This window comes from Leptonychotes weddellii, chromosome 10, assembly GCF_054177405.1.
Source record: "Leptonychotes weddellii isolate Sample4059 chromosome 10, ASM5417740v2, whole genome shotgun sequence".
NCBI classification, from domain to species: Eukaryota; Metazoa; Chordata; class Mammalia; order Carnivora; family Phocidae; genus Leptonychotes; species Leptonychotes weddellii.
The window spans coordinates 87,822,195-87,834,295 of record NC_138378.1 but is presented as its reverse complement, the minus strand read 5'-3'; the positions used below and the strand labels follow the sequence as shown (position 1 = coordinate 87,834,295).

Below are 12,101 nucleotides of genomic sequence, written 5' to 3'. Positions count from 1 at the left end.
GCACAGGCCACCACCCCTTCTAAGAGAGAGTCTTCCCTTAAAAGTCTTGTCTCTGTAACCTTGTAGCCACTTTAAATCTCTGGTTACACTTCACATTTCTTACTCATTTTCTTCACCTACAAATTAGCAACCTATTCCTCCTACGACTGCATCCTCATTTCCATGACTTATTTTCTCCGCAGCCACATTTCTCACCTATAGTTGAGATCTGGGCTGATAAGAACCACTCACTATCACCATGTCTCTGGGTTCTCCACACTCCCATTGACCTCAGTCTTCTACATACAACCAACGTGCTCCCTTTTCCTTAAAGCAGACATTTATTCTACAACTATCTATAGTATTTCAATGGACTCTTCTCACTTTATCAAGTCAAGAAAGTTGCTCTTTTCTCACATCTCTTTCATTTTTTTAAATGTTTTCCACATTGTTCTGTATGCCTATCACCCTTTTTACCTCTGAAGGCAAGTGACCAATTTGAAAACTCTAATGAAAAACCTCCCTGGACAACCTGAGATGTGATGAATGGCTGGTCATTACATCAAACATAGCTATACTAACGCTCTATGAAACACCAAATGCAGGTTAATTCTTGCCACTTGAGCAAAGATAAGCTCACACACGATGAACCATGGCTAAAATCATTTTTCCTCCTATTACAAATGAACACCTTTAACAGCTTTACTTACCCTTGAGGAATTTTTGCTCCAAGATTAGGTGGAGAGTTGGCAGCCTGGGGAGTGCTCTGCTGCCTTGGGTCCTTACTAGGTGGAGTTGCTGCAGTACAGCCGAGCAGTATCTCCTTAAAAACTGTTGTGGGAACAGACTGTACAGGACACATACTGGGAGAGGCCTAAAAGACACCAAACCAACAGCTATTAAAAGGAAAGTTCCTAGTTGGGGAATTATGAAGCCCTAGCAAGATTCAAATTTATTTGCTTGGTTTAGAACTAAATAAGCACAATACCATTTCCAAATAAAAAGAACAGGAGAGTAAAACAAGTGATAAATCACAAAATTAAGGACTTCTATCCACAGGCTGTTAAATAAATCATGCCAGCTTTTCACAAAATTTGAGTCTTCCTATAAAAGATCACCAGTTGATCTTTTACAGACCTCTGGATCATTATGTCAGGAAAATGCAGCCATGTGGCAATTACTTTAATAATGCAATGCACAAAATTGAGTTTTCAACGACGGTCTTCAGATGGTAGCAGCTTCACACGCATTCAGTTTAGCATTACTTGAGTGCCTACCACACACTCACTGCATTGGCTGGCAGGAGACCAGACCACATAGGACTCCTGTAGGCAGTGGTGCCTACTGGGTACCAAGAGAAGCCTTTACAACGCAATAAAGGTTGAGAACACGGTTCTTGCTCTTATATGGCTCTTCAAGTCACGAAGGCCACCCCAAGCTACAAAAAATATCAAGTCATGACAAGCCTATGGGAGTTGGGGCATGTTCTCTTTTCAGGTAGTTTTATCTTCACAAAAATATAAATAATGGACCCCACTTCTTCCCAATTTACACTTTCCACAAAAGTAAACTTCCCATCAGGGTAAAAGAAGGAAGGGATTAAACTCAACTCCACATGGGCAGTGTCCGGCTAAACAAGGGGAAATCATCCCCCCTTTCCACCAGCCTCTTTGTAGACACTTATACGTCAAGTCCCGTGCCCTTCCCAGTTGCAACTCTTTCATTCCACAATGACCTTTACACACAATGACCTTTACATTTATCTTACTACCAAATCTACACTTGAAGAATCTTCAAAGTTTCTTCATCCTCTAGGAATTAGTTTCTAAAATTTGAGGTAGAACCTGACCTTAAAACTTAGCAAGTTTTTAAAACTTCACAATTCTGAGTGTATTTACATGTAGTCCATTCATGAATCTTTTTCTCAGACATTTAACTCTGGCAGCCTTGGAAATAGTACCTAATGTATGCTAAATAGAAACATCTGAAAAATAAGAATTTACTTAATCACTATCAAAGTTTTGGCATACCTTCAAACTATTTTAAAATATAAAACTATCAGATTGTATATTATTTTAGTCAACTCAATTTTGGTTAAATATTAACCTAGTGTTCCCCAGAAAAATTTTTTGAGGGGGAGACTTTGGTTATTCTAAGAATATCCTTGGGATGGTCAACTTCAGCTTTCTGGCACTCAGTTTCTTAATCCTTAAGCTGAGGTAATTAGAGAAGTTTAGTCCTAAAGTCCTTTTTGACTCTGTTTTAGAATTCTGGTAATCACCTATAAAACACTACCCTCCCAAAGTTGAATTGCCAAGTCATTTCAAAATGCTTACTCAAGGCTCACTTTCACCAAGCATCATCCTTCCTTGTTCCAAATTGTATAGAATTGATGCACTAATACATACAATACCTTTTCTTAAATTACTTTCCTGAGTGTAACCCACTTAAGAAATTGTGATTGAATAAATTTTTTTTCTCCATGAAAGCCACTGTGCTGTAGTCAAAAACCCCTTCATCTCATCTCCTATATCCAATCAATGAACCAGTAAGTCCTGCCTCTATTTCTAAAATATTTATGGAGGAACGCCTGGGTGGCTCAATCAGTTAAGCATCTGCCTTCAGCTCAGGTCATGATCCCAAGGTCCTGGGATCAAGTCCCGCATCGGGCTCCCTGCTTATGCTCCCTCTCACTCTCTCTCTCTTTCTGACAAATAAATATTAAAAAAAAAAAAAAAATTAAATAAAAAATAAAATATTTATGGAATCTAGCCTTCTTTCCATGCCACCACTACCACCAATTTCCCCCTAGACTATCAGGTGTCTCCTAACTGGCCTGACTTCCATTTTTTGCCTAAATGTTCTGCCTCCTACTCAATTTTATTGAGAATTTTATTCTACCACAGAGCAATCTTTATAAAACATAAATCAATCAGGGCACCTAAGGGGCTCAGTTGGTTAAGCGTCTGCCTTTAGCTCAGGTCATGATCCTAGGGTCCTGGTATCGAGTCCCACACATCAGGCTCCCTGCTCAGCAGAGAACCTGCTTCTCCCTCTCCCTCTGCCTGCCACTCCCCCTGCTTATGCTCTCTGTCAAATAAATAAATAAAATCTTAAAAGAAAAAAAAAAAATATATATATATGTATCAATCAATCAGATCATGGCACTTCACTGCCTACAAGAATTCTATGTGGTCTGGTCGCCAACCCTCTCCACTCGTGTTATTCTACTTGTTCACAGAGCTTCCACTACATCGGCTTCCTTTCAGGTCTTCAGATGGTCTAAACTTTTTCTTGCCTGCACCTTTGTACTTGTTATTCCCTCTCTGGATAGTTTTCATGTGGCTGGCTAGTTCTATCCCTTCACTCTTCAAATCTGCTCTATTGGGGCGCCTGGGTGGCTCAGTAGTTAAGCATCTGCCTTCGGCTCAGGTCATGATCCCAGGGTCCTGGGATTGAGCCTCGCATTGGCTCCCTGCTTGGCGGGAAGCTTGCTTCTCCCTCTCCTGCTCCCCCTGCTTGTGTCCCTGCTCTAGCTGTCTCTGACAAATAAATAAATCTTTAAAAAAAAAAAAATCTGCTCTATTGTCACCTCCTCAGAATCTCTGATTACTCTTTCCAAAGCAGTGCCCCACAAGGCACCCCCTTACTCTTTATCATATTACTATGTTTATAACTGTCATCACACTAGGATACTGTACTTATGCTTTATAAATTACTTTTTTATTGTCAGTCTCCTCACAATGAATTGCACACTCCTTTGGGCAGACCCTACTCTTGTGTCCACTGTTAAACCTTATAAAGCAAGGCACATAGCAGATGCTCAAATAAGACTGGTGGAATACATGAATGAATGAATGCTGTTAGCACTCAGTTATTTCAAAATAGCTATGTTAGTCCTATGAGTTACCCTCAAGAGCCAGGCAGTAATGTTCAGTAATGTGTCTAGGATATATTTCATACTCAATAAATATTCATTGGAAAGACGGATAGAAGGACAGAGGGAAGGAAGTAGGAATCTGCTGTTTTTACAATGGTGACTTACCACACCAAGGAAAAGATCTGGAGAGGAGTGGTAACACCAGCACAGTGGTTAAGAGCACTGGGCAGACCTTGGTTGGAATCTGGTCTCTGACACTTCCTAGCACATTATTTAAGCTCTCTGAGTTCAGTTTCCTCAACTGTAAAATGAGAATAATGAAGCATACTTTTTATAGGGCTGCGCTCTGCCACAGTGCCTGGCATACAGATTAGCGGACTCAAAGCAGAGAAATACAAAAATTTTCTCAGTATGGTCACCATGTGTTACAAACAGCATAACTCAGGATGCTTTTCCTTTTAGGAATAAAATATATCTCTAGAAATTTCTAAGGGTTGGCTCAACAGGGATAGGGCTCCAATTCCAAAACCCATCTTCACGTGCACACCGCTGCCCTGGCCTCTGACTTGACAAGGGTCAAGGCTTCTTCTTACCTGAAGAGTTTTCCCTGAAGGTCTTCTATACCAGTCATGGCAATAGTTCCTCCCTGCCAGCAGACGGAGATAATATAATTGAGTGTATGACGGTATTCTAAAAAGGACACTGCTGGCTCACACTACTCAGCAGACTCTCTCAATTCACCAAGCAATGTCCTAACTCTGAGGAATAGTCTGCTAGGCAGAGAAGACCTTCAAGGAACCAGACGTTACTGGCAAACAGGTTGATTCTACGCAAAAGTATTCACCAAGGCAATCAAGAGTCTTGACTACCTAGTCCCAAACACCTGTCTTCCAAAGACCACCCTAAAAGTGAACTCCACGCCAGTCCAACATGTCTGGGAAGTGCTAACAGTGAGGTGTGTGCCAAGTATGTCTCCGTACTCACCTTTCCCTCCCATATTTAAATGAACTTTCTTTCCCCACCTCTTCCTTTAACCTGTCTAGCTCTCTGAATCTAGCCCCAGCCAGTGTTTCCAAAATTTGCCTGATTACAAGAACCACCCAGGATGAAAAAATAATATTTACTGATACGGAAGAATATTCACAACATACTGGAAAGGAATCAAGGAGGCTATAAAACAGTTTGGTTTTTAGTTTGTTTTTTTAAAAGGCCTCCATGATTATACCTGAAAAAAACAAAAACAAAAAAAGACAGGAGGAGGGCAGGTATTCCAAAATGTGAATAGTGAGAGTCTGTGAGAAGTATAATTGTAAGTGATGTTTCTTTTGTTTTTCTGGGTTAACTAAAAATTTTAAAATGAGAGTAACTTTTTTTTAATGTGAGAATCTTTATTTGACAAATAAGTAAAATATAAAGGGGAATAACCTTTACAGTAACCATAATAAAAAGAATTTCTAAAAATGCCAATACCCACCTCCAGCCAAATCTACCATCCCAATTTCCTTTAGAATGAGAATTTGACTAGTACAGAGTTTAAGAGCTCAAACACACATTTTTAAAACATCAAATTCAGTTTCTCATTTTAGATGCAGAAATTAAGCTCAAATAGGTTATGGGAACTTATCTCCTAGCCAAAGTTTAGGCTTTTTTCAAAAATAGCCTGTATGGTACCCAATAATCAGCACACAAAGCTACTGAGCTGGACAAAATGCTGACAAGAGATCAAAAAGACATGCTCCCTACCCTTGAAGAGTACGAGTCAGGCAGGGAGGATCACTTATGTACGTATATATTACCACAATTTACACATGCCTTCTTGAAGGCTATACATTTACTTGCTCAATTATGTGTCCCATCACTGATAAACTTGTCACTGTGAAGAACTGGCACCTTCTTCCATAGGAGTTTCCCTGACCCCAGTCCAGGCTATACCCCAGGATGATTCTTCAGAGATCCATCCGAATGCCATTTCCTATTCTCTAGCCCCCTCCTCAACACATCATGTGGTGCTCCTTTTCATCTCACCAACTATTTACACTGATGCATTCTCCATGACAGGCTACCCCCGATTAACGTCTCCAAACTGGCCTTTATTACCTCTACCCTAGATTGCCAACAATTTATCCAATGTTGAAACTAACAAGTTATTATTCTACTCTGTTTCTTTCTCAGCTTCTGATACTGTGGAGTACTTGAAAATATCCTCTGTGAGTTTAACTCCAAGATACAAGAATCACTTGCTTGACATCCTCACTTTACAGTCCCTACTACATTACTTCTCCCTTGTAAACTTTAAGGTAAAAATGAAAGTAGTAATATTAATTTCCAATAATAACCTCTTCATTCTTTCCTGAACAACCTGAGGTGAGGCCTACAGACTTGGAAGGAAGAGAGAGATATATCTTGCTTTACAAAGTTTTTGGTCAAGTGTCAAAGTTCCTGTTGCCTATACACAGGCTTAAGACTCAGGAAAGCCAATCATCTTAGCAGTCAGATTCTTATATATTTGTGTAGCACCGTGCTTACTTTGGTTCTAGCTGATGTTGTAGTCCAGTCTGCCCCGATCCAGAGCCCTAGGTTCATTAACTGACTCTGCCCCACTCCCATACCATTTCTCCTTGCCTTACTCCCACAAACCCCAAAGTTCCCTCTAAAGTGCTGTCGACAATCTTAACACCAACTTGGTCAATTTTAAAATTCTAAACTCCAGCCTGGAGCAGAGCACCATAAAGGTGTTTTTGTCACGGTAACACAAACGCATCTGGATACCTAAGTTGTAAAAAAGTTATTTGTATTGTAATAGGTCCTAAGGATTCAACTCACCTAAAAGGAGGAACAGCCTTAAGTTTCTTGATCTAAATCCTAACCAATTCAGAATAGAATTAAATCCAGTACTTGAACTCACAGTGGCATTCATACCAAACTATACTGTCCTGGACAGAAATTAGTAATGGTAAACTAACCACTTCCTTTAAAAGACTAATATGTTTGTTTAACCAATCATAAATTATCAATCAAACCTCTCTATTACTGAGGAAGGGGAGTCCCATTTCAATACCTGCTCAGATTTCTAAGGTTCTTCCCCTCCTCTCATGCCAGGCTTTCTTCCAGCTTGATACACACAACTAGTTTACCCTCAAAAACACTCCTTATGGGTGAAATTGTCAAATCTATTGAGAATTTTCAGCAAATATCAAAAAATCAAACATGTTTTACACAAAAAAAATAGTTAACCAGAAACTTATATTATCTCCATCTGCTTGAGTGTAGAAATTATGGCCAAGATCTGGAACTAGCAAAGAAGAGCAGACAAGACAGCACAGAATAGTAGAGAAGAGAGCTTAATAACCACTAACAAGCTGGCCACGCACCGTTAGAATTAAGGAAACTTTCACATAAGTGACAAACGTAAGTCAGGTTACCTCAGGGCAAGATTTTGCTTGTTTGGAAACTAGGCTTCCATTATTCTCAGAAGACTTGCGTTTTACAGCTCCAATTCTTGTAGAATTACCTAAAATATTTAAAAATAGGTAGGTTGGCTTCCTGTTTCTCTTAACATGAAAAGGAGAAAGAGGAAAGATAGGAAGGAGAACAAAGGCTTTAATCAAATAATGTATCTTACCACACGTCACAAAGTTATCATGCACAACTTCAACATGAATCAGTGACGGATCAACAATTTTCAGTGCTGGAATCTAAATAAAACAAAGACACTAGAAAACTTAAAAATGCTCAGAAACATACCAGAAATTAGCTCTGTTAACATACAACAGAAGCTTCTTACAAATAATTTCTTTTAAAAACAATAGTTCTATTTATTTTTCTGCTCTAATATTTTAATATAAAGATAATAAAGCTGTTTAGCTCCTATAAGATATTATAATTCCTTTTTAGAATTATCTTTCTCTGTCAAGTTATCTTACATGCAATTAGCATCATCTTTTACCTCCTCACAGTTGACTTGCAGAGTTTTTGATGCTGGGTTTCCATTTACAATGGTTGCAGAAAACCACTGAGTAGATGGGTCCAAGCTATAAATTTTTACTTCTGAACCAACTAGGTTTTTGTCACCTGAAAAAAAAAAAAATCCTTAGAGCAATTTGCATTATTTCCCAACATACCATCATCCAGGATAATATTTTCTCAAGTCTTTAAAAAAAGCAGTAAGCAAAAATAAACATTAAAAGATACTGCTATAAACATGAGAAGATGACATTTCAGCAAAGCCAGGAGAAAATTTAAGCTTTTTATTGTAAACTTTTAGGTAAATTAATAGGAAAATGGAATAAAAAGAAACAATATATTTATTCCAGCATTTGTATAAGACCAAGTAGTACCAGATAACTCACTGAGCCCTAACTCACTGTCCTGTGCAGTTTTAGCGGATCCAAATTCAGGAACCCCAACAGAACTGGTAAGTCTTCTAAAATCCTTGACTGTGGAACTGACCAGGAAACTCAGTAATATACGGGAGGATCAGGATTACCAAATTCATGTTTCACCGATTTTTTAAGACTGAAATTTCAAACATATCAAATTCCAGGTCAAAATACAGCTGAGCTTTTTTAATATTTACCTTACTAGTTTTCACATAAGCCCTGAGCTTTCCAAATTTCAGAGACTTCAGAATATATAAAGTCCTTCAATCATCTAGCTGCATGAGGATAGCAAAAGGAAATCTCTAAAAAATTAGAAATCTCATCATGAGAGAATGAGTGAGGACTAAAATGTACCTTCTTACAAGCTAATCATTGGTCAACTCATGAACTGTCACCAACAAATAAGCTACATACCTTGTAAAAGATGGCTTTCATCCAAATGTTTCACAATCAAAGCTTGAAATTCTTTACTGACATTCTGATTATCCATAAGGGAAAGTCGAAGATTGTTTACATCCTGAAAAATGGAAGAGCATTACATTTTAAGGTAACAAATAAGAGCTGTTTAAACTCCAGTGGACATTTCAACCAGCTTAATGTCAAAGTACTGTCATTAGCCATTTGATGGCACCAAACCACTGCAACTCCAATGAACTTAATAGGTCAAATTAATAGGTCAAATAGTAGGAATCCATTAAATAATCACAGATATAGGGGAGACTAAAGTGAAGTCACCCCAAGCGAAGAGCATGACAAATACTAAGAGTGGCTCAAAGCGTAATTTTAAATATGACACAACTTTGACTATGGAAAATATAATAAGGAAACAAACAAGCTGGTCAACCCATGGGAATTCCCAGGGGCAAAACACACACACATAGAAGCACATAGATACGTAGTGTCAATTCACTGAAACTGTTTTTAACAAATCACTTCACACAGACTGATTTAACCTAACTGAATTCCAAATGCATTCTTGTTTACAAATGATAAAGGGGGGATGGGGAGGGACACAATCTGAATGAACAGCCTAAGTTTTCAGCAAGCCAGTTTTGAAACACTCAGTTCTTGGCAGCAGCTCCATTTGGGGCACTATTCCATAGTCTTTTGGCTTTGTGTGCACACTAAGTTACAATAAACGTATACAGAAACTGTCAATAGGAATAACCTGCCAAACACAAACTTAAAAGCACAGAAGCCCTTCTAGTATCAGGCCTTCACGCTTTTCCGCCACTGTGAAATGGATACATAGTAGCCAAAAATAGTTCATCCATCTCTCCCACTGGGAATAACTAGTCTTTCAGAGAGGCCATGCTGGAAAAATGCATTTCTTAAGCCAAATAACATTAGACTTAACCCAGGGTCTTCAGAAGAGCTCAACATTAATTATCAGAATGGGCCATGTGTGGGGGCTTTTTATTTCTTCATGCTGCTGCAATTTCAAAATAATGTAAATGTGTGCTCCAATTCCTACTAAAAGATAAATAGCACATTAATGGGGAAAGCCACAAATGGCTCTTAAAACAACGTAGAAAAATTCTACTCTGCCTAGGAGAGTTTGAATGCCAGACAGTTGACCTGGGTATTTTGTCTTTTTTCTTACCCACAGGTGGATAAGTCAAATTCAATCCAAAAAACAGACCTTAAGTTTCAAATCCAACTTCTACATATGCCAAATGATTTTCAGGTTCTCTGTGCATTATTTAGGGCAAGCATTCTACTACAGTAATCACAGTCCTCAACATAGTTTCATACAGTAGAAGCCTAATATAATCATATCTATAAGAGAATGCCCCGAGCACTGAACTTTGGCCACTATTATCATCAGTAAAAGTTAAGAGCACACATCATAATCTCCCTCAATTAATATTAATATTCATACTGATAGCCACAGTGCATCTCACTGAGAACAAATAAAAACTAACTGATCTAGACCTTGCATTTCCAATCTCAAGAAACTAAAGTTCCTACCTTGTTTCTACAAGTTCTACTTTGACTGAAAAGCTTGGACACACAAAAGATGTAAAGCAGAACTGTCCAGAAAACAATGCTGAGAAGTAAAAACTACTCTATCACTAAGTAAAGCAAGGTATCCAAAGCCCCTCCTGTATCTTCCTTGGTCCTTAAGAGCAAGTCATTCTTCCTTTTAAGGCAGGAAAAATATCAACATGCCTACCTGACATCACGAAGGTAACCTGCATCTGAAATTAACTTAAGCAAAAACCCCTTCTTTGTCCTATTTACTTAAACATTAAAAGAAGGTTCAGAATGTGGACTTTGTTTTCACTTACTTCCACGATACGAAAATGAGACTTAAGTAGGGAGAAAGCCAGTGCTTTGGGTTTTCCAATACAGGCACATCAATGGCAATGACCATGGGCCCTAAACTGCCTTTTAACAAATAAGTGACTTTAATTTTTGTACAGTCCACAGAAACATGGCAGGTCACCAAATCCAAGTGGGTAAAGGAGATTAAGTTTCATAAATGACATCTAGAAGACAAATGTTATTATATGACCAACATTACTCCTAAGGGAGTAAGCTAGAGATAATCTGTGTGTTCTTTCCCTCTCTCCCAAATATTTTCATAAAGAAAATAATCACATATAAGCAAGACCCAAGAGCCTAAATGTTATGAAGGGTGGGAGTTTTGCAAGCTAAGTGGAAACATGCATGTGCTCTCAATTCTCATTATTCATGATAATTATGTTTCACTAAGTCACCACAAATGAATAGTGAACCACTGTTCCTAGTGGAAAGATAGGGTTAGGTTCCTTTGAGCCTCTTGGTCAGTTTCATCAACCAACCTATATACTACAATCATGTTTTAAGTGTGTTTCTGTGGAAGACACATTATTTTATCCCACTGCATTATTAATCTGGAAATCAGAGCCAACAGCACTGTAACTCACAGCTGAATGAAACTTATCTAACATATTTATTTCCTCCCTAAGACACATCATGGCCTTCTTGCACTTAGGAACACTAGATAGCACTTCAGCACTACATTTGGTATAGTGAAATCACCAACAAAAAAAAGCACAAAAATTCAGCACTAAAGAGACCTCAAAAAGCACATCAGTTTACAGCATGAGAGATGAAACAAGAAGGCAGAATGTGTCACTTTATCTGACTTCAGCTGGGAAGACTTATCAGGTAACTCAAATTTTTCACCACTCTGCCAATGTCTGTGAATGACCATGAAAGTGCCTAAGTACTGATCTGGGGGTTATAAATATATTCTAGCAAGCAGGCAACTTCCCACACACAGAATACATAAATAATGACCACCATACATGGATATGGATATATGTACATGTATATATATACAAATTTTTAAAAATTATTTTTGTATCACCTAGTGTTTCCATACATAAACACACACCATCAAATGTACTACCTCTGTCCTTCCAACCCCAAATGGACAGCACCAACCCAATGGTTAACATTGAAGGATGATGTCTAACAACTAACTTCTGATGAGATGGGTCCTTTTCTGTGTTATCTACTAGAATTAGAGCAATCAAAATCAGTATTTCAGTTCTCATATTAAAAAATTTATATTTTTATCTTTAGAGTTTAATATTGTTTTTATCTTTTACCTGTATAGGCTTCAGAAGGTCTTTAGAAAGAAACGCTCTTTGTTGATCTCCTAGAAAGCGAATAGAGGTTATGGATCCCAAACCAGCTTTGTCCAACAGAGACTTATACACCTGGAACAAAACAAAATGTCTTGGCGTCACAATTGCCATCAGCATAATTCTGAATATGGGGACTAGCAATTTTCTACACATGTAGAGAGATAAAACCATTAAGTTTTTTACTTACTGCTGGTATCTCAATAACAACTATTTATGAAACCA

The 12,101-nt window shown here is 38.1% G+C and overlaps 2 protein-coding genes across 2 annotated transcripts in view; both read right to left on the bottom strand.

Annotated features, from left to right (window-relative positions):
- The window catches only part of MRPL35 (mitochondrial ribosomal protein L35), a 471,157-nt gene that overhangs the window by 270,786 nt on the left and 188,270 nt on the right, over positions 1–12,101 (bottom strand). The gene's annotated exons all lie outside the window — the stretch shown is intronic.
- KDM3A (lysine demethylase 3A) overlaps positions 1–12,101 on the bottom strand; it is a 54,360-nt gene that overhangs the window by 33,656 nt on the left and 8,603 nt on the right. The window contains exons 4-9 of the mRNA XM_081796726.1: positions 11,841–11,951; positions 8,653–8,755; positions 7,806–7,930; positions 7,482–7,554; positions 7,282–7,370; positions 690–853 (exon numbers count right to left, since the gene is read on the bottom strand). Of these exons, the coding sequence (XP_081652852.1) occupies positions 690–853; positions 7,282–7,370; positions 7,482–7,554; positions 7,806–7,930; positions 8,653–8,755; positions 11,841–11,951 (665 nt within the window). The remainder of the gene's footprint in view (positions 1–689; positions 854–7,281; positions 7,371–7,481; positions 7,555–7,805; positions 7,931–8,652; positions 8,756–11,840; positions 11,952–12,101) is intronic.